Source organism: Sinocyclocheilus anshuiensis, unplaced genomic scaffold (genome assembly GCF_001515605.1).
Source record: "Sinocyclocheilus anshuiensis isolate Anshui unplaced genomic scaffold, SAMN03320099.WGS_v1.1 scaffold1132, whole genome shotgun sequence".
Taxonomy (NCBI): domain Eukaryota; kingdom Metazoa; phylum Chordata; class Actinopteri; order Cypriniformes; family Cyprinidae; genus Sinocyclocheilus; species Sinocyclocheilus anshuiensis.
The window spans coordinates 898,346-919,390 of NW_015552678.1; the positions used below are offsets into that span (position 1 = coordinate 898,346).

A 21,045-nucleotide genomic window follows, 5' to 3' on the forward strand; every position below is an offset into this window, starting at 1 on the left:
ATATATATATATCCAATGCAAGTATTAAGATAACTAAAAATGTTATTACATTAATAGGTTTCTATAAGGAAATAATTAAGAGACTTTCAGGAGATTAGTTTGCAACACGCAGGACAAATCTCAGTACCTGGCAGTTCATGTTGTCCTCAGCCTCGATCAGTTTGCCCCTGTAAACCTCCCCAGTGTTGGTTTCACAGGTGACTATGTGTCCCTCTGCTTCATGAAGAACTTTGATGGGCACTCCAATGGACATCTTAACAAGCTATCTGTCAACTTTAAGAGAGAGAGAAAATAAGACGCCGCAGAAAACTTGGCAGAGGACAAATAACTTAGACAAAAGATAAATCTTTGCTTTACGAGGAGGTGAAAACTAATGGAAGCCGTTTAAATTAAATGAATGGGTCAGACGGATCTTAACGCAAGTTTGTCATAAGCAAAATAAAAACACACACATAACAAGAAGTAATAATTTAACAATAAATCTACAAATAAACACACACAGACACGACCCAGTTTTACCTTTCTCAGAGAAATTAATAAAAACTCACCCAAACGTGCGCCGAACGTCCACAGTTTTGTCTTTGGTGTTCAATAGAATTTCCGGGATTTTATTCAACTGGAGACACGTACTGCCACCTACCGGACTGAATGACACAACATTCAAACGATAAAACCACGTTGTGGTATTTTGGGGTAAATTTGTCATTAAATTAGTTATTTCTATTACTAGGTATTTAGGTATTAGTAAAAAGCCCTATAAGCATAGCAAATGAAACAATATTCCTAAATACCTAGCCATAGAATGAACCAATTTAATCACAAATGTACCCTGTGCTTTTTTATTTATGTTGAATTAGAATAAATGTAATAAATAATAATAATTGATATAAATAAAATTACTCGTATTTACCCATCTTGGGGGAAAATGTCATTAAATGTATTTAAAACTGATATAGAAACAGAATTCTAAAAAAAAAATTCTATAAATATTCTAGTTCTTCACTATTTTTGTCGAATCGAGGTGGAGTTTTACTGTAATTTATCGTGTTGCCAGCAGAGGGCGCAGTTCCGTGTACCGACGCTCGCTGTGGTTTGGATTGACACAGAGGAAGTGAAGCATTCATCCCTGGGAATGACCACAAGGCGTGGGCTAAACAAGTCGTGTTTGTAGCTGTTTCACCGCTTTTCATTAACAGTCCGTAAACAGCTTTCATTGAGCTAAAGATGGACAGATTTTAGCGAGTCCTATGTGGAGGACAACAGGGCAACAACTGCCCGGCTAATGTTAACTTCGCTAGCAGACACTCTTCATGAATCAAGCCCTGCTATTAAACATCACTGAAACACAATAACACAGAGAGGCACACACCGACTGCATCATGAACGGTGAGTTTGTGATAAATTACGTTTAAACGGAACATCTTAGATGGCTAGAAACTGTGTAAACTAACTAGCATTATAATCAATCATGACCCTTCTCTAATATACAAAATACTCAACCCGGATATATTTAATTTAAATGAACAGTTCATATATTATCCTCATGCTGCTTGTGTATAACTTTTCCAAGTTGTTATTCACTCTCATTTACCTGTTTTTTGTTGTTGTTTTTTTCGATTTTATATGTATAAAATACAACATAATGGTTTTATATACCTCAATTCACAACCAAAACGAATTTATCTTCAATACAACCAGATAATGCAACTTGGGTTAATGTGAATGCTGCTCAGTGACATTACCAGCTTCCTGTCTGATCTTGTCAGATGATGTGATGTTAAACGTACCGGTCATCCGGCAGCTGTACCACTGGGATTGTGGCTTGGCCTGTTCGAGAATGGTACTAGAGTAAGTATGAATCCTAAGTGATGTATTATGCACAGTTACTCTAATGGTAAATATTTAAACTCTTGTTTTTGTGCACAGGTATTTACATCCAGTAAGTGAGGAGGAATTTCAGAGAGCGTGCTTGGACTTGGAGTTTACGGAGAGCGTGTGGACTATTGACCTGGCTTATCTCATGTGTAAGCTGGGGGTCAGACACTGCTTCTACACACAGACGCTCGGTGTGGACAAGGGCTTCAGGAACCAGGTGCTATCTGTTTTTCAAATCATGTGATACAGTCATGATCACTGCAGATAGAGTACAAGCTAAGTGTCACATGCAGCGCAGTAAAGAATGGATGTTTCAGTCAATTTTTCCAAGAAAATGGCATTAGTCAGGGCCGTTTTAACATTCATATAAATAATATTCTTGATTTTATTTATGATTGAAGAGCTGTAATTTTAATCAAAGGATCAGTTCGGACTCGAGAGTGATCACCTTGGCATCTGAATAATTTTTCCATTTCTTGTGTTCTTCTGCATTTAGTCTTTCTACAAAAAGCATTTTGACACGGAAGAGGACAGGGTGAATGAACTATTTCTGAAGGCTGAAAGCAAAGGAGTCCTGGTGAAAAAATGGTGAGGTTTCCACATTTAACACATTTTCTTTTTTTCCTTTGTGGCGCATACTGACACTTTGTGCGGGTTAAAATCGTAATTGAAAATTTGGATATATATAAATAGAAATTCCATGCTTGGATCATGGAAATGAATACGGTTGTTAAAAACAAACAAATATTTAATGTATTTAATAAAACAGTTTTTAATCATATTATAAAGACATTCTATGCAGTAATTAGGCATAACTGGAAAAGTCATGGAAACTGGTTGGTCAAAAAGCCATGCACAATATTGAACTTTTGGAATTTATTACTATTGGCAATACTATATATTTAAGTATGCATTTTTATAATTAGATTTTTACATTTAACTTATCTTTAAAAAAGCTTTTATTAAATGCAAATTACATTGCCTTGAACACACATATTTTTATCAGTTTATGCACTCTGTGGACTACATGGATGCTTAAAATCTATTTAAAATCATAGTTTTAATTTTTTTTATTAATTTAGACAAAACAGTATCAAATTTAATTTAATAGTTGTGTATATATAGTTCCAGTTCTGTGACATCAGAAGTTTTCATTTCGAGATTATATCAAAACATATTCCAGTAAGCTGAAACTCCTGTGCTGTGCATGAAGAAATCTGATCACATCTTGTTCTTGTAGCTCTGTTACGGTTCAGGAGATCCAGAGCCACCTGGAGCAGGGTCACGTGGCCATCGTGCTGGTCAACGCAGTGGTGTTGGTGTGTGAGCTGTGCTCCACCCCTGTCAAATACTGCTGTTTCCTCCCTGTGGGTCAGAAGTGCTTTTGCAGGAAGCCAGATTACCAGGGCCACTTTGTGGTGGTGTGTGGATTTAACCGTAAAACTGGCAGCATCTTCTACAACAACCCCGCCTACTCGGACCGTATGTATTGTGAAGTTTTGGAATTATTCTTAAAGACAGCACAAGCACACTGTTAATGCAAAACTTTTTTTAAAAACACACACATAGGGTTTAAATGGTTAAATACATAATAATAATATTAATGAATATTAATTCAAATATTTAAACAAAAATACTTGGATACTTGAAGTATCCAAATAAAATATTTTATTTTATTTTATTTTTTTAAATTTCCAAATACTTTTTTGAGGTCACTTACATCTTAGACCCAACAGCCTTATTTATTACAGTGTTTATTATGGTTATTTTTAAATAAATAGTTAAACCACAAAGGAGAATTTGCTAAAAAATTTACTCAGGCCATCCATGATGTAGATTGTTAGTTTCATCATCAGAATAGATTTGGAGAAGTTTAGCATTACATCACTTGCTTATCAATGGATCCTCTGCAGTGAATGGGTGCCGTCAGAATAAGAGTCCAAACAGCTGATTAAATACATCACAATAATCCACGAGTAATACTCTAGTCCACAAATAAACATTTTGTTAAGTAAAAAGCTTTGTGTTTGTATGAAACAAATCCATCATTAAGGCATTTTAACTTTCAATGGACTGGAGTCGTGTGGATTATTGTTATGTTTTTATCAGCTGTTTAGACTCTCATTCTGACGGCACCCATTCACTGCAGAGGATCCACTGATAAGCAAGTGATGTAATGCTAAATTTCTCCAACTCTGTTGAAGAAACAAACTCATGTACATCTCAGATGGTCTAAGGGTGAGTACATTTTCAGGAAATATTCTTTTTTGGCTAAAGTTTTCCTAATGATAATACAGAATCTTACACATTAACATATATGCCCATATCTTTGATTGACAGGTGTGTGCTGCACAAGCTTTAGTAATTTCGAGGAGGCCAGAAGAAGCTACGGAACTGACGAGGATATTCTGTTCATCTACAAAGACGGCTGAGTCTTGACAGCTTCTGAATGAACAAACATTCAAAACACCTTTTGCATCCACTGTGGTTGGCTGGGTAGCATTTTTGCCAACAGGAACCAGTGCTGCTGGCCAATAGCAGGTAGTATGTGTCACCTCTGGCTATGGTCTTCATTAGAGCTATAGCATCGCACGAAGCATTACTATGGTGCTACATTGGCCACTGAATGAAATATTCACACAGAAAGGAAAGGGAAATGCTATATATATATATATATATGTAACTCATCATTATTGTGATGTGGACTTATATTTTTATCTATAGCTCATATATAATCTGCCACTGTAAGAGGTGGAGCAGGAGTGTACATAATGTTTTTCCATTCATGTAAAGATAGAGACTTTGTGTTTGTTCAGGGTAACCTTGCAAAATCATGGGGTTGTGTTGATTTTTCATTTTATTATTTTTCTCTTGGAAGCCACTTAATTAACACAATGAAAGGTTTTAATTATTGTAAAAGAGAAAAGCTGTTTTTAAAAACTCAGGTAAGCTTTGATAAATCCAGCATGTTAAATTATATCCCACTGTCGGGAAAAAGTTTCATAGGTGCAATATGTGTGGATTCACTTCTCCAGGGGTTTCCTCGAGAACAGAATCACCTGGACGTCTGTCATAACCTCATGTAGAGTAGCAAGAGAGCGTTTGGCTGCTTTGTGGGCGACTCTGAACCGCGAACCGTGATCATAAAGTACATTTTAAACTCGCTCATAGCACTAGTACAGTATTAGACCGGTTTCTGTGTAATTTACTGTATTACATTGGTCAATTCCCATGATTATATTGTGTTGGCGTAATTCATAGTAACTACACTCGGTTAATTCCTCCGAGAGAGAACAGGAACACTAGGGTTAGAGTTTTACCGTCAGGTGTTGTGCACCATTTGAAAAGGTCTGAACTGTGTTGTGAATGCTTTGCTGTTTGCTATCTTGTAAACACACTATGCCTGCTCAGTGGTTCAAATGGTTCAATCGTTGATTGTGACACAATGGCTGACAAATGAAATGCTTGCACTATGTTGTTCCACCAGCCATAATTATGTTATTTAATCTTTGATCATTCAGGTTAAATGTTGTTTTTTCTTTGATTTTTAAGACATCAGGTGTCCAATTACATCAGCTTGTGCTTTTTTTTTTAAAGAACATAAGGAATATTGATATGGCAAACTTTATTTTTATGAAATATATAGTTGCATTTCAGAAATTAATAAAAGTTGGATTTGTATTTTATTCAAATGCATCCTTCCATTATTGACCTTAAAAATGAACTGATAAATTATATAAGTTATTTTGTGAAATTCAAGTAGAGGTACAAGGACTTATCGCTAATACATAATGTGGTTCTCCATGTGCCAAGCATGGCTTTCAGCTGAAAGTGCGGTTCCTCTCAAGGGCTTTTGGCACTCATGTTTTCCAGATAAACTCACTCCTTAACAATGTTGGGTTTGAAGTCATGCTGGATGGCTTTTTTGAGCTCCTCTGCATACATTTCATACCTCCCAGTCATCTACGGAGAGATTCACACATGTGAATGGCATGCAGATGCTACCAGAGACAAACCTTATTGACTATCTAACCTCTATCTGATGAAATGTAAAGTTGAACGTGTAGTGATAGTGATTTTTTTTTTTTTATCCCACCTTGAAATTCCATTTGTCTGCAACTTGGCGATTTAGGTTCAAGTCCATCTCTGTCACCAGCAGGCCATCACGGGTTCTGGATAATCCTGGGGATCTGCTGCCGTCAGGTGCAGCTACATAGCTGGAGCCATAAAAATGGCCAAAGTCATGGTGCGCTACGGATGACACAAACCAGAAATCGTACACAAAATGCACACTACCATTTAAAAGTTTGTGGACTGTAAGATTTTATTAAGTGTTTAAAAAAAAAAAGTCTTATATGCTTGCCAAGGCTGAATTTATTAGATCAAAAATATAGTTAAAACAGGAATATTGTGAAATATTTTTTTCTATTTGAATATATTTTAAAATGTAATTTATTCCTGTGATGCAAAGCTGAATTTTTAGCATCATTACTCCAGTCTTCAGTGTCACGTGATACTTCAGAAATCATTCTAATATGCTGATTTGGTGCTTAACCCGTGTGCACTGTTCGTTTGGGTGTGACACTCATGCTGTTTGGGGTCTCCAGAGACCCCAGACAACAAAATGTAATTTTGTTACAGAATAATTGTTTTAAATTTTTTTTTTTTACAAATGTAATTTTACTCCGTTTATTAATGTTTTTTTTTCGCTACATTTGTGCAGTTTTTGGAGGATTTATGATATTTGTAAAATTTATATAAATGAGTTAAAAAATATTTTTAATATGTTTTTATATAAAAAACATTTTTTTTTAAATGTAAAATTCGCTTTATAAAAGACCCACATTTCTAATTTTAATGCATGAGGATAACATGGGCAATGTGCCATAGTTTAATGCCAAATTGTTTCCATCTATTTGAAAACAAACACTTTTAAAATAAAAAAAAACATGAAATTTTAACTACAGCCACCAGATGGCTCTAGAGCATTACTCAGTGGCTCATTTTGCCATTTCCACATAGGTATAGATCTTTTCACAAGTTTTTTTTTATTAGATTAATGTTAAGATACTACAAAATCATTATTGCAATAATATAAAATGACTCTTTGCCGAAGTTTAGCATTTTTTTGTACAGACATAGAATTTTTTTGCAGTTATGACATGATTACAGTCAAAACTGCATGTGGTGTTATGTGTGTGTATTAGTGAGTGTATGTGTGTGTTTGCATTTATTCTCCATTGTGGATGTCCTGTGGTTTCCCTCCATCATTTCTGTGTGTGTTCTTTGTTGTAGCTGATTTTTATTCAACAAATTATGTAAGAGAGAGCCACTCATGTCATGTCAATATTTCATTTCTTACGAGTGGGTTTTATGATGGCGGGTTTTAGATCATTTTAAGATGGCGCCGACGCTGATGGCTGCCTCCGTGGCGTGCTCCGCAGTTGTTTTTATGTTTTTGTTAGTTTGTCCTGTCTTTAGTTATATCCCTGCAATCAGTTTCACCAGAGACGAATTGCTGGACATTCGGAAGTACACACCACCCGATATTTCACCGGTTTTCGACTATTCTGATGTTTTGCTGGACATTGTTGTTGGGGGAGCTGCGGCGCTGATCAAACGCTTCAGGACGCGCAGACGGGGGAAGCGAGCCGGCGCGCTCGTCAAGCTCAGACAGCGTGGATTCAGGACGCCGTTGCCAAGCATCCATCTGGCAAATCTCCGCTCTCTACCCAACAAAACGGACGAACTCCTTCTGCTCTCCCGGACAAATAAGGATTTTTCAAACTCTGCTGCTCTGTGTTTCACGGAAACCTGGCTGAAAGACGCCATTCCGGACAGACTGTCTATTGTAATATACCTGCACATACAACTGTCAATTTATATATTTTTATTCCTTATTTACTTGTTCTATTTTTTATTATCTGTGTTTTTTGTTCTGTCACTGTCATTCTGTTACACTGTGGAAGCTTCTGTCACGAAAACAAATTCCTCGTATGTGTAAACATACCTGGCAATAAAGCTCATTCTGATTCTGATTCTGATTCTGATTATGGGTTGGGGGGTGGGGTGGGGGTTGTGTGTGTTTTTCCTCCATCGTGGATGTGCTGTGGTGTCACCCCTTCAGATTTTGTGTGTTGTCTGCATTGTAACTGCCATTTTTGACAAATTATGTAACAAAAAATCTAAATTTGTATAGTCTTCAATTGATGTCTATGGGTGATTTTTGGGGGGTGGGTTCTCTATCGATACTTCACTCGTACTGCGTCTGCTAAGACGCTATGGGGAAAACTCCTTTTTCTCCGATGACTGAAGCCTTTTTCAATAACGCAGTGTAACTGCATGGCCATTGGTTCGTGCAGTGAATTAAAAACGAACCAATGGCTCGGCAGAGGAGCTCTGGCCCCTGGAAAGACTCTCAGTGGATGGAATGGGGCGTGCCCCCGGGATGTTCTGCAGAAGGAAGGTGGTCTTGACAGACGCTTCCAACTTAGGTTGGGGAGCGCTGTGCAATGGCAAACCGGCTTTCGGCCACTGGTCGAAAGAGCAAGGTCGGCTGCACATCAACTGCCTGGAAATGCTGGCAGTATGTTTGGGCCTTCGCACCTTCCTGCCAGACCTGAAGGGACACCACGTCTTGTTCAGATTGGACAGCATGACGGTAGTGTCCTACATAAATCGCCAGGGAGGACTCTCCTCGAAGCGCCTCTTGGAATGGGCCCAGATCAACTTGCGTTCGCTGAGATGCATGCGATGCATGTGCCGGGCAAACTGAACCAAGGAGCGGATTTGCTATCTCGGAGCAATGTCCTCTCAGAAGAGTGGATGCTCCACCCGCAGACGGTTCAGAAAATCTGGCAAGGCAGAGGTCGACCTCTTTGCCTCAAAAGACAACTCTCATTGCCCAACTTATTTCTCAAAGGACATGGATGCATTGGCTCACAACTGGCCCAACCTCCTACTTTACGCTTTTCCCCTGATCGCCCTGATCCCACAGGTAATCAGGCGAATCAGGGAACAAGAGCACAATGTTCTGTTAGTAGCCCTGCTCTGGAGGAACCATCACTGGCTCGCAGAGCTGTCCCAACTGTTGGTAGCAGCTCTATGGCCCATTCCCCTGAGGCGGGACCTCCTCTCTCAGGCGAACAGAAAGATATGGCACCCCCAGCCCGAGCTTTGGGCTCTGCATCTTTGGCCTCTCGATGGGAGCCTGCGAACCTCCCAGAGAGCGTACTAAATACAATCTCTCAAGCTAGAGCTCCATTTAAGAGACGCCTCTACACCCTTAAGTGGTTGGTCTTCTCCGCCTGGTGCACGACCCGCTGCGAATACCCAGCTTCCTGTGACATATCTCTGATATTGTCCCTCCTGCAAGAGCTGTTGAACAAGGGCCATTCCACTTCCACGCTTAAGGTCTATGTAGCAGCCATAGCAGCCTATCACGCTCCTATAGCTGGCCAATCTGTGGACAGGAACAATTTGGTTGTTCGTTTTCTGAAGGGGTCTAGGAGGCTTAATCCGCCTCGCCCCATCACAGTCCCTACATTGGATTTGTCCACGGTGTTGAGGGCTCTAAAGAGACCTCTCTTTGAGCCGCTACAATCCATTGACCTTGTTCCTTATGCTAAAAACCACAGGTTATAACTCTATCGGTGATTCCTCCTTCGGAGGATGACCAGGAGTTAAACTTACTCTGCCCCGTCAGGGCATTGAGGACTTATATTGAGCATTCCACCCCATTTAGGTAGTTGGAACAACTCTTTATATGCTTCGGTGGCCACACCAAAGGGCTTCCAGTCACGAAGCAGAGACTTTTGAAATGGATAGTTGACGCTATTGCGCTAGCATACTCCTCCTTGGGCCTACACTGCCCCATGGGAGTAAGAGCACACTCGACTAGAGGCATAGCCTCGTCTTGGGTGGGGTCTAGCGGTGTGTCCATTGCAGAGATCTGTGCGGCGGCCGGCTGGGCCTCACCGTCAACATTTGCCAGGTTATATAATCTGGACGTTCTGGCCTTACAGGCCCGGATCCTTTCTGCATAATGGGCTCAATCGTGCCAAACCAGTGCTTAGGCTTTGCCTTCCTTCTTGTACGCTCTTGGCCCTCACTGAGTGCCGAGGCTGTACAGAGTTTTTCTTGGAACGATTCTGAAAGCCGGGCTGACCTCTGCGAGCTTGGCTCTATTGCCTCCTGCAGGGCTTCCCTGCTAATTACTTAGTCCCTCTGGGCCCCTTGTTGTGCTTAAGGCAATTTCAAACATGAGTCGTTCCTCTAGCATAGCACAGCGGGATTGTACTAGTTCCCCATAGCGTCTTAGCAGACGCAGTACGAGTGAAGTATCGACAGGGAATGTACTCGGTTACTAACGTTACCTCGATTCCCTGAGATACGAGAACGAGTACTGCGTAACTAGCCATGCTATGTAGCTGCACGACTCGGTCGTCGCTTCAGTCGAAGTAACCTGAGGATCCTATGGCGATATGCCCGCTTATATAGCCAGATGGCCCCGCCCATTCTGGCCATATAAGCTCTGCTGCCGAGCCATTGGTTCGTTTTTAATTCACTGCACGAACCAATGGCCGTGCAGTTACACTGCATTATTGAAAAAGGCTTAAGTCATCAGAGAAAAAGGAGTTTTCCCCATAGCAGTCGCAGTACTTGTTCCCGTATCTCAGGGAACCGAGGTTACGTTAGTAACCGAGTACGTTCTGCATTGTGAACGTGTGGAAGGGTTGCCACTTCATTTTCATGTATTTTGTGGTCTGCATTGTGGTGGATTTATTTTATTTATTGATTTTATTTGACAAATTAAAAAGTAAAGGTATCGTTTCCCCATTCATTTCAAAGTGGGGTCTCCAGAGACCCTAAACATCACAAGTGTGACTTTTTTCACATTAACATAGAACCAAATATCAATCCAGTTTAATTTTTTTTTTTGTAGAGCTACGAAGTGTTGACAACCGTACAAAATCTCATGCCATTTAGATAAAGGGAAAAAAAATTTTTTATTTCAGCAAACGTCATTTGGTGTCTCAAAAGACCCCGAACAGTGCACAAGGGTTAAGAAACATTACTATGTTAAAAACATTTGTAATGCCTATTAATATTTTTGTGGAATCCACAATAATTTTTTTCAGGATTCTTTCAGGATACATTATAAATGTATTTACTGTCATTTTCGATCAATTTAATATTAATTTCTTTAAAAAATATTACTGTCCAAAATTTTAAATGGCCGTTTTTTTATTCGCTTTGGTACTATTTTCACAAGCAACTGTTACATTTTCAAAACTCTTAGTACTAATATCACAACAGATCATCAAAAGTGCTGTTTTTCAAACATTTCAGCATATTTTCAATTGTCTTAGTACAATACACACAATCACAATGTATCCTTTTCACTACACAAACGAATTGTTTCATCTATATAAATGTTTCATTCACAGTAACTGCCTTTCATAAAGCTCTTACTATCAAACTTTTCATTTGCATGTCTTCTCATTCAGTTTAATAAATTTGTCTATTATTTAATCTAACTCTATGGTTAATCAGTGAATCTTTTGGTGCATCTATAGATATCTATAGACATAGATTCAATAGATATAGTTTCTAAAGAACTTGTTTGCAATTCAGGGATAACCAAATGTAATTAATTATTTTTTGCACTATAAGTGATTTATCTTAGACGATAACCACTATTTTGTACGTGTGTGTGTGGTTCAGGTAAACCACACACACATGGTTTACCTGAATTCTCAATTTATAAAATGTATAAAACGGGGATAAATTCTCAATTTATCCCCGTTATGGGGGATAAATTATCCCCACAAAGATGGCAATATCTGAAATCCTTGTCCTTGTGGGAGACCTTTTTTTCTATGAGAAAAAAACTATTTTCTTAAGAGTAGGGTTAGTGTAGGGGGATGGAATATTTGTACAATATAAAACCCATTGCTCCTATGGCATGTCACCATAATGATAGGAATACCTGTGAGTGTGTGTGTGTGTGCCTAACCATATTTTGGGGACAAATTGGCACCCAGAAGTGAGCAAAACCTAACAAAATCACCAAAAACCTCCCTTTGAGGATGTCCTCATTTGTAAAACTGTGTGTTTTACAATTTGTGAACATACAGCAGGTTACAAGGGAGAGAAATTGATCAGAGATGTATCAGAAGAAGTAGGACAGATGGCATCAAATACAGCATTTTACATTACATTATGCCATGCGATACTGTATAGTCTTTACCATGGTAGAGACTGCACATTACTATAACTCGCCTTTCATCTGAAAAGTTCAGTTACAGTATAGATTCAGTCATATGTCATACTGCATTTACAGTAATCTCTGTTCTAGCACAAAACCTTATGGCCATGTCATACCTTCATCATCATACCTTTTGATACAATAGCACACTGTATAAATACTTTTACAAACATTATGGATTTTACATGAGTTATGCAAGTTAGGTAATGTAAGTGTATTTTCTAACATGACAATTATTGCCTGTATTACTGTAATTATTTCAGCAACAAAGCTGATTTGAAATATGTATCTTGCATTGTTTGCTCTTGAATGAACTGACTGGTAAAAGTACTAAATTGAAAGAAGATCACAATGTTAAATCAAATGTTCTCAATATATATTACAATAATCTTATGTTTTGAAACAATGATTGAGTGGATAAAAATATGTGTAATTGTAATGAAAGCATGAGAACAGATTTTGAAAGAATGACTAGTGGTGTTACAAGTGTGATCAGTTTGGATTTTTGTACTAAGAGTTTTGATCTTACTTGTAAAAATAGCACCAAAGCGAATAAAAAAAAACTAACTACAAATCAACATTTGATGTCAAATTATCCATCCTAGCATCATTTATTTTGTTTGTCTTAACATTTTATCTGTCCATTTTTATCCATGCCATGTCACTGTATTTATTTATGCCCCAGCAGGGTTGCAAAACATGCAAACCTCATAGAAAATGAATTGTAAAATGAAACCTCATATAATATCTAGTTGCATCACCTGAGGCTGATTTTCAACATTTTCTGAAGGTTGAGCACCTCATTTCACTGATCATTTATTTGTTCTGCACTGATCCTTCTTTTTTTTTTTAAATAAGTTTAGACCGTATTTTGTACCCTATTCATGGACAAATGCCCCTCATATATGTTTGTGGCTTATGTCTGTGTGACCCTAGTCATGTTACACAAAGGCTTCACATGTAAAACAGCAAAGGGGGATTTTGTGTTCAGGTTGAAGGCTTATGCAACAGTAATGAGGGCTGAAAGCGAGAACAGAGCCTGACAGACTAGATCTTTCCTTTGTCCACTAGTTCCCTTGTCCTCAGCCCGCCACCGATACAGATACTAGATTGACAGACAGATACGCTGATCCTTTATATGCTGACACAGAGACATTAAGCTCTGGGAAAGCGACAGATGGACTCAAATATGTATACAGATGGGAATGATCTTTAGGTTTTGACCCATATTTAATTTTCAGGCCGATAGTGCCATCTGCTGTATGAATGACTTGCGAGAAATGTCTCCATTACACTCAGATCTAATTCATTTTAGGTTCATTAAAAGTGAAATGTGCAATTTTCTGGCATATTCATATTAATATTCATCTTAATATGCAAACTGTAAGTAAGCAATTTGTAGTTTAAACACTGGCTCAACCAATGGCATGAGTTTGGGGCGTGGCTATCTGTTTACTTGACTAATGGAAGACAAGTAAAATTGTGAAATATTGTTACAATTTAATTTTTTTTTAATGTACTGTATTACATATAAAAAATGATTTTTTTCCTGTGGTGACAAAGCTGAATTTTGAGCAGCCATTATTTTAGTCTTCAGTGTCACATGATCCCTCATTATCATTATATTATGTTGATTTGACACTCAATAAACATTTTTATTATTATCAATGTTGAAAACAGAAAACTGCTCAAAATTTTTACGGAAGCATTAATATATGTTTTTTCAGAATTCCTGGATGAACAGAAAGCAATTATTTGAAATAGAAATCTTTTGTAATATTATAAATGTCCTTACTGTCACTTTTGATCAATTTAATGCATAATTGCTGAATAAAAGTATTAATTTCTTTTTTTTTTTTAATCTTACTGACCCCAAACGTACATATATGACTAAAGGACCTCTTGGCCTTTACTTTTGTGCAAGTCACAAGCAAGAGAAAACAAGTTTACATACGCAAATACATGCACATGCTCACAATAAATGGATAAATACCTTTCTTTCCATCTCCAGATGTGAACTCATTCTTGAAATACTCCTGGAAAAGACAGATCTACATCAAGACTCAATAATACCCAGAAATCAGCACTAGAGGGCAGAAGAAAACACTTATCTGAACCTCCAGTGCTTTCATATGTGAGGCACATGGGCACTGCATAACAGACTATCGAAATAATTCCAATTTAAGCCAGTTTAAAGATAATTGGTTTACTGTATCTACCCCTGAGAATAAAAGTCATCCCTCTAAGACATTATAACCACTAACAGAGATCAGACTCCAGAGAGCCACAGAAAGAAAGAAAAAAACAAGCACTCAACTTGTTTTTTCATCTGTGTAACATTATTTGCAGTTTGGTTTATAATCCTGTTTAAATTATTAGCATGCGCTTATCTAATCATATTAGTTCATATATATATATATAGTTTACCTTAGTTGTGGTTGTGATATTATCACAGTATAAACAGTGCATAGTTGGGGCAAGCAGGACATTTCCTGAGAATCTCTGTGTATGTTTTAGACTCAAGAGCATCTATTGGATAATTTATGTGATTTTTAAGAATGTTGAAATCATTTTTTTGGCACACTTATTGGACAACAGGTGGCACATACTGTTCCCACACGGTTGATGGCACAGGTGAAGCAGTGGTTTGCGATGGCAGCATTTCTGGCCTCAATCGGCCATATTGGTTCACTGTAACACAAAACCAGCATCAGCATGATGGAATACGGGCTCTGCATTATTCCCATAAGACAGGTGTACAACACGATACCTGAGCAATCCAACTGTGGCCGAAGGGTTAAAGATGATCTCAGCCCCATGTATGCTGTACATTAACCAGTTGAGAGGATGGTGTCGGCCATAGCAGATGTTAACAGCAATCTTTCCAAACTGTGTCTGGAATACAGGGTGGCTGGTGTTCCCTTCCATGTAATATGTTGACTGGAGAAGGATGTAGTTCCATTTTTAATCAAGTTTGAGTTCAATTCAATTTTAGCTTTTCAAACCAAAACTATGAGAGTTTAAAGTAAAAAGTTTTACCCAAAAATGGCCATCCAAGATGTAGATGAGTTTATTTCTTCATAGGAACAGATTTGGAGAAACTTTGCATTACATCACTTTCTTACCAATGGATCCTCTGCAGTAAATGGGTGCGGTCAGAATGAGAGTCCAAACAGCTGATAAGAACATAACAATAATACACTAACAATCCACATGACTCATGTCCATCAATTAACGTCTTATGAAGAGAAAAGTTGCATATTCATAAGAAATAAAATCCATCATTGAGGCATTTTAAGTTCAAACATCTCGTATTTTGGCCAGATGCAGCGTTTTTAAGTTAAAAACATCTTGGATGGATTTGTATATTAAAACATGCAGCCAGTTTGGACTCATTCTGACAGTACCCATTCACTGCAGAGCATCCATTGATGAGCAAGTGATGTAATTTATCCAAATTTGTTCCAATGAAGAAACAAGCCAATCCTCATCTTACATTTTCAGCAAATTTTCATTTTTGATTGAACTATTCCTTTAAGATCTACTACTATTCTTGTTGCAGTGCACAGATCACAAATCTGTGCACTTCAATAAAAGACAGTAGTTAATATCCCACATGGGATACAACATTATGAACAGGAATTTTGAATTGATGTTGCCATAAATTAAACAACATTAACAAGACCACCATCATAAAAAATTATGGGCAAGGCCACCCATAGTGGTTTGGATGTAACATCTTGAATGGTTTAAAAAGGTCTTTAAAGACCTTTGCACTTTAGTGGATGACATGCATCAAAATGTTAATGCCCTAAAAGGTCCCACATACACCCATATTTGCCATATGGACAGATCTAAATGGGATAATGTATTAAGCAGAGATGAGGATAATGTGAGTTTGCTAGATTATGTAGCAAAAGGGCACTGATAACTGAGTGCTGCATGTGTGTTGCAAAGGTTTTATTCTTTTGTTTATATAACAGATATTTCCAGAATTAGAATTTGATTGGCCATGCAGTAATCAAAGTGCTGATGTAATAAGATTGTGATTGATATATCACTGATATAATATATGATCAGTCTGTGCTTTAGTGGTGGGGATATTTCTCATTTATTGAACTATTATGTTTTATTTATTAAACAATTGTACAAAAGCATTATCGGCAGGAATATCTACAGCACATTAGTCTTGAACTACACATGATCATCTTCACCAACAGCTAATCTGACTAGGTTTAAAATGATCTTTTTTCATAAAATGACTTATGCAAAACCATTTTAATTTACAATTTTTGTGACTGACAGAATATTCTTCCAAATAATTGAACTTTTGAAACTGAATAATTGAAACTATCAGTGTAAGGTGAGAATGGCAGATATTTTAATACTAAGCATTGCTGAATAATGAATAATAATGCCTGAAATAATTATTTTAGAACTATTAAATAATTAAGTTGATTAGTCCTAGAAAATTGTTTGTCTTGCAAACATATTGGTGACCTTTTGTTTATGTGTATATCTTCATAAATTCATTAATTTTAACATGGTGAATAAGGAGAGCGTAATAAATGGCTTCTTCAGAACAATTTTGACAAAATCTGTTTGTTGGAACAGTGGAAAGGTGGTTATAGATTAACACCAAATAATGCACACTAATTTAAAACCACCTGTCATTGACAGTTCATGTGTTAGGTTGTGTAAGATTCAGCAACTGTAAAGATTGCATGAGAGATAAGCTTGTGTTTTAGCAGTTGTTATCGGTCTATGTGATATCTGTGCATCTACTTTTGAGAAGATTAAGACAATATACAGTATGTTGTATTTTAGATTGTGCCCACAGTTTGTGATGTTAGTGTAAATTCATGCAATTGATGCAGCATGGAAATTCATGCAGGGCTGAGCTGGATTCTCAGAAGAGTTTCTGTGTAAACATTTTCCAACGCTGATATTTATCAGCATAGACGGCAGCAAAATTCTCCTTAATTTTACTGAAAAAAAAAACAGAATTGAGCCATCTTCTGCCATCTGGTTCCTGCAGGTACACTCAAGCTTGTTCCAGGAAAAGAGAGTGGGCACATTTCCTGAATTGAGCATTATCACAGTGTGGAATGGATCAAAGGCACAACACGAAACTGATAAACAGCACAGCTGGGGAGAAATCAACCACTTAGAGGGCCCACAGATCATGTATTGCAGATACACAAACACACATGTTGGTTTTTATGGTTTATGAGGACTCTCCATAGGTGTAATGGTTTTTCTACTGTACAAACCATATTTTCTATCACCCAACACCTAAACCTACCCCTTACAAGAAACTTTGTGCAGTTTTAGATAAAAAAAAAACTAATTCTGAATGATTTATAAGCCTTTTGAATTACGGGGACACTGAAAATGTCCTCATAAATCACCTTCTCGTTGTAATACCTCTGTCATACCCATGTCATTATACAAATTTGTGTCCTCACAAACCACATTAAACACACACACACACACACACACACACACACACACACACACACAAACTTGTTTAACCTGAAAAATTGTGAAAAAAGACACCAAACATGCTGGAACAAATCTCTGATAACAAGAATTTCTATAGTGGTTGCACTGAACAGCAGTTAATCCAATAAGATACAGAAATGCCCATGTGGTGGCACAGAATACTGATAACTATGTGTACAGAAGGGTTCAAAAATGTGGGGATTTTTTTGTCACTTAAACCTGAAAATAAAGTTTTACGATTCTGAAAAACATAATACATTGTTACAACCTAAAATGAATAAAAGATATGTCAGATTCTGCACTATTTCTAGGTCACTAATCAAATAAGTCATTATGTAACTTTGTTCAGAAGGTCAGAAGTTCTTGTTTCCACTGGAGCTCAAGATGCTCTGGATCAAGAATTCTGGAGAACATGATATTCAGGTTTTACACAAACTTGTGGAGTTCATGCAGCTTGAGTGCTGCTGTCATTCAAGCAAAAGCACATTTTGATGTTCATGGTCATTTTTGTATAATACACTAGAGGTCCAAAGTTTGGAATTATTTTTAAAATAAGATTTTTGTAATGTAGGGTGACCATACGGGCCTTTTTACGGGACGCACCCTTGCCAGGATTTCTATATTGCCTAAAATATCCAGGTTTTGGCTGTTAGCACTGTGCAGATCGATCGTTGTATGACATTATTTCACGAGAGCTATAGAGAGCAGAGCAGACGGCTCCTTATGCTTTCAAATCGCTCTCGCGGTACTTTGGTGTCATACAACGATCGGTGCGCATCTTCAAGTCGAACGAACGAACAAACACGTGCGCGTATTTGCATCGGTTTGACCGTTCTCACCTTCTCACGCACGACGCGCCACGATTGGTCGATTATGTACAATACCTGCATGTTATTGGTCAAACTACTTTGGATGTGTTCGCAATATAAAAATCATGGCCAGGACGTGACCCATATAAATGGCACATATGGCCACCCTATTGTAATGTTTTTGAAAAAAAAAAAATTCTTGTGCTCACTAAGGCTGGATTTATTTGATCAAAAATAAAACAGTAATATAGTGAAATATTATTTTTTTTCTATTGAAAATATTTCAAAATGTAATTTATTCCTGTGATGACAAAGCTGAATTTTCAGTATCATTACTCCAGTCTTCAGTGTCACATGATCTCTCAGAAAGCATTCAATATGCTGATTTGCTGCTCAAGAATCATGTCTTATTACTATCAATGTTGTTGCGTCATTCAAACATTTGGGGTAATATTTTTAATTTAGCAAAGGACATATTAAATTGATCAAAAATGACCGTATAAGTGACAATTATAATGTTGCAAAAAATTTCAGATAAATGCTGTTCTTTTGAACTTTATATTCATTATATAAAATGTATCATGCTTTCCACACAAAAAAATATTAAGCAGCAAAAATTGTTTTCAACACTGATAATAATACGAACCATTGTTAATATTTGAGTACCAACAATAACAGATACAAACGGAGCACAAAATCAGCATATTAGAATGATTTCTGAAAAATCATGTGACACTAAAAACTGAAGTAATGGCTGGTGAAAATTCAGCGTTGCCATGACAGGAATAAACACAATATTACCGTTTTACTGTATTTTAATCATATAAATGCAGCCTTGGTAAGCATGTTTCAAAAACACACAAAAAATTATATTTTTTCTCATTATTCAAAACGGTTGACCGCTAATGTATATTTTAATACAGTACTACCTAATTCTAATTTGTACGTTTTTTTTTTATTCTACAAATGCAAAAGCATTTTCACTGTCTTAAACTTTTGGACTGCACTGTATCAATATTTAATTTACAGCTTAATTAACTCATCTTAGCTTAATGTAAACAAGTGATGACACTATTATTCTAAATATAGAGTGTCACTGTAGCTGTGTTCTTTCACACTGACAGTTGTTTGACTGTTATGCAGAGGGTGACACAGACCTCGTTGAAGTCTCCCACACGGGGAATGTGATTCTTCCGTGATTTGCCTAGAACATTGCCATTATTGGACACCACCACTGCAGTGTTCCACAATGTTCCACCGTGGATCTCATCTCTCTCCAAAATGGGAGACACCACTACCATGTTGTATTTTTTGGCCAGCTACAAAATGAAAATCAAGCACATGTGGTATCAGCATTAGAAGTAATGACTGCAGAAATAATCAATTAGTGGACTGAGGTTAAATATTTGACTAAAGACTGAGGTGATGCTTTATAGAAAAGGATGATCGTAACTTTTACAGGAAGACATCCATTTATTTAACTCTTACCTGAATACAAAAGCGTGTGGTGAGCCCATCCTCGGCCGATTCGGCAAACTCTGTCCAGGGCTCCCTCTCTCGTGTGCAAAATGCAAAAGGCATTGCTATGGATGGAGAACACAGGAAAAAAAACAATGCTTTCCCTGAAAGAATTTATTATTACCAGAACTGATTTTTATTTATGAGAGTTCAAACTATCAAAATTGACTCTCCTTGGTGTCCAATAAAACGTTGTTTTGCTTGCTGAGAGGGAGGATGAGGAGTATAGTGGATAAGTTTATGGTCTTATTTTTCATTAGCAGTTGTTGTTTTGTTTAGAGCAGGACGAAATGATTATTTGTTTACATTTTAAAATGAATACTATCAAAGCAAACATGCTTCGTAGATTTGCATGGAAACACAGGAAATCAGAGCTCAGGGGTCAAAGGTTTACGTGGGGTGGTGGTTAAGGGGGTTGAAGCCTGGGCAAAGAGACCTGTTGAGACCCAGAGGGACGGAATGACCTTTGGGATGCCTGGAGAGTTTATAATTGGAGCATGAGACTCCCTTTTATCAGCTTGCATCCCCATAGCACGCCACGGCCAACACAAACAGACAAACTGCGAGCGCAGCTGAAACTTCGTCACTACTGTCCTGCTGTGCTCTGCTGATGTAAACCAGATTCTGCTGATGTCTTCACGGGCATGTTACATCACTGTAGGCCAAAAAAATCTTCCGATCCATATGCTAAGCTCAGTAATTGCTTAGAGGACAACAGGAAATGGATATAGAGAGCCGTGGAATAAAAAACAAAAACATTTGTGACTAAATATAGATAGTTGATCACGTGTTAAACGGTGTGACATGCTATTCTTCATCTAAAATTATTTAAAAATTGCTTTAAATTAATTTAGAAATATGATGCATGTAGATTTTAATCATATTATATTGATTGATAGACTAATTACACCACAGGACTCTTGAAGTGAACTGTAAAAAACTGAAAGATTAGTAATCATTAATTACTTAAGATTAAACATTAAATTGCTCAGAAATGGTTATGTATTACATATATTATGTATTATATAATTGATTAATCGCATCCAAGAAAAAAGTTTGTGTTTACAT

General features: G+C 37.3%; 3 protein-coding genes across 3 annotated transcripts in view; 1 reads left to right on the plus strand and 2 right to left on the minus strand.

Moving 5' to 3' along the window:
- The window catches only part of LOC107667518 (small nuclear ribonucleoprotein Sm D3-like), a 3,086-nt gene extending 2,451 nt beyond the window's left edge, over positions 1 to 635 (minus strand). Inside the window, exons 1-2 of the mRNA XM_016459194.1 lie at positions 549 to 635; positions 128 to 273 (exon numbers count right to left, since the gene is read on the minus strand). Coding sequence (XP_016314680.1) covers positions 128 to 253 — 126 coding nt within the window. The 5' untranslated portion in view covers positions 254 to 273; positions 549 to 635. The remainder of the gene's footprint in view (positions 1 to 127; positions 274 to 548) is intronic.
- A 450-nt stretch (positions 636 to 1,085) lies between these two features.
- On the plus strand, positions 1,086 to 4,872 carry gucd1 (guanylyl cyclase domain containing 1). Its single transcript, XM_016459229.1, has 6 exons — positions 1,086 to 1,386; positions 1,767 to 1,848; positions 1,927 to 2,092; positions 2,372 to 2,463; positions 3,116 to 3,357; positions 4,216 to 4,872. Exons 1-6 carry the CDS (start codon positions 1,380 to 1,382, stop codon positions 4,305 to 4,307), a joined length of 681 nt encoding a protein of 226 aa, XP_016314715.1. The 5' UTR covers positions 1,086 to 1,379; the 3' UTR covers positions 4,308 to 4,872.
- Positions 4,873 to 5,353: 481 nt separating this feature from the next.
- Positions 5,354 to 21,045, minus strand: part of LOC107667546 (ureidopropionase, beta) — an 18,257-nt gene continuing 2,565 nt past the window's right edge. Inside the window, exons 4-10 of the mRNA XM_016459228.1 lie at positions 19,948 to 20,042; positions 19,617 to 19,778; positions 14,916 to 15,085; positions 14,755 to 14,836; positions 14,139 to 14,181; positions 5,972 to 6,126; positions 5,354 to 5,838 (exon numbers count right to left, since the gene is read on the minus strand). Coding sequence (XP_016314714.1) covers positions 5,755 to 5,838; positions 5,972 to 6,126; positions 14,139 to 14,181; positions 14,755 to 14,836; positions 14,916 to 15,085; positions 19,617 to 19,778; positions 19,948 to 20,042 — 791 coding nt within the window. The 3' untranslated portion in view covers positions 5,354 to 5,754. The remainder of the gene's footprint in view (positions 5,839 to 5,971; positions 6,127 to 14,138; positions 14,182 to 14,754; positions 14,837 to 14,915; positions 15,086 to 19,616; positions 19,779 to 19,947; positions 20,043 to 21,045) is intronic.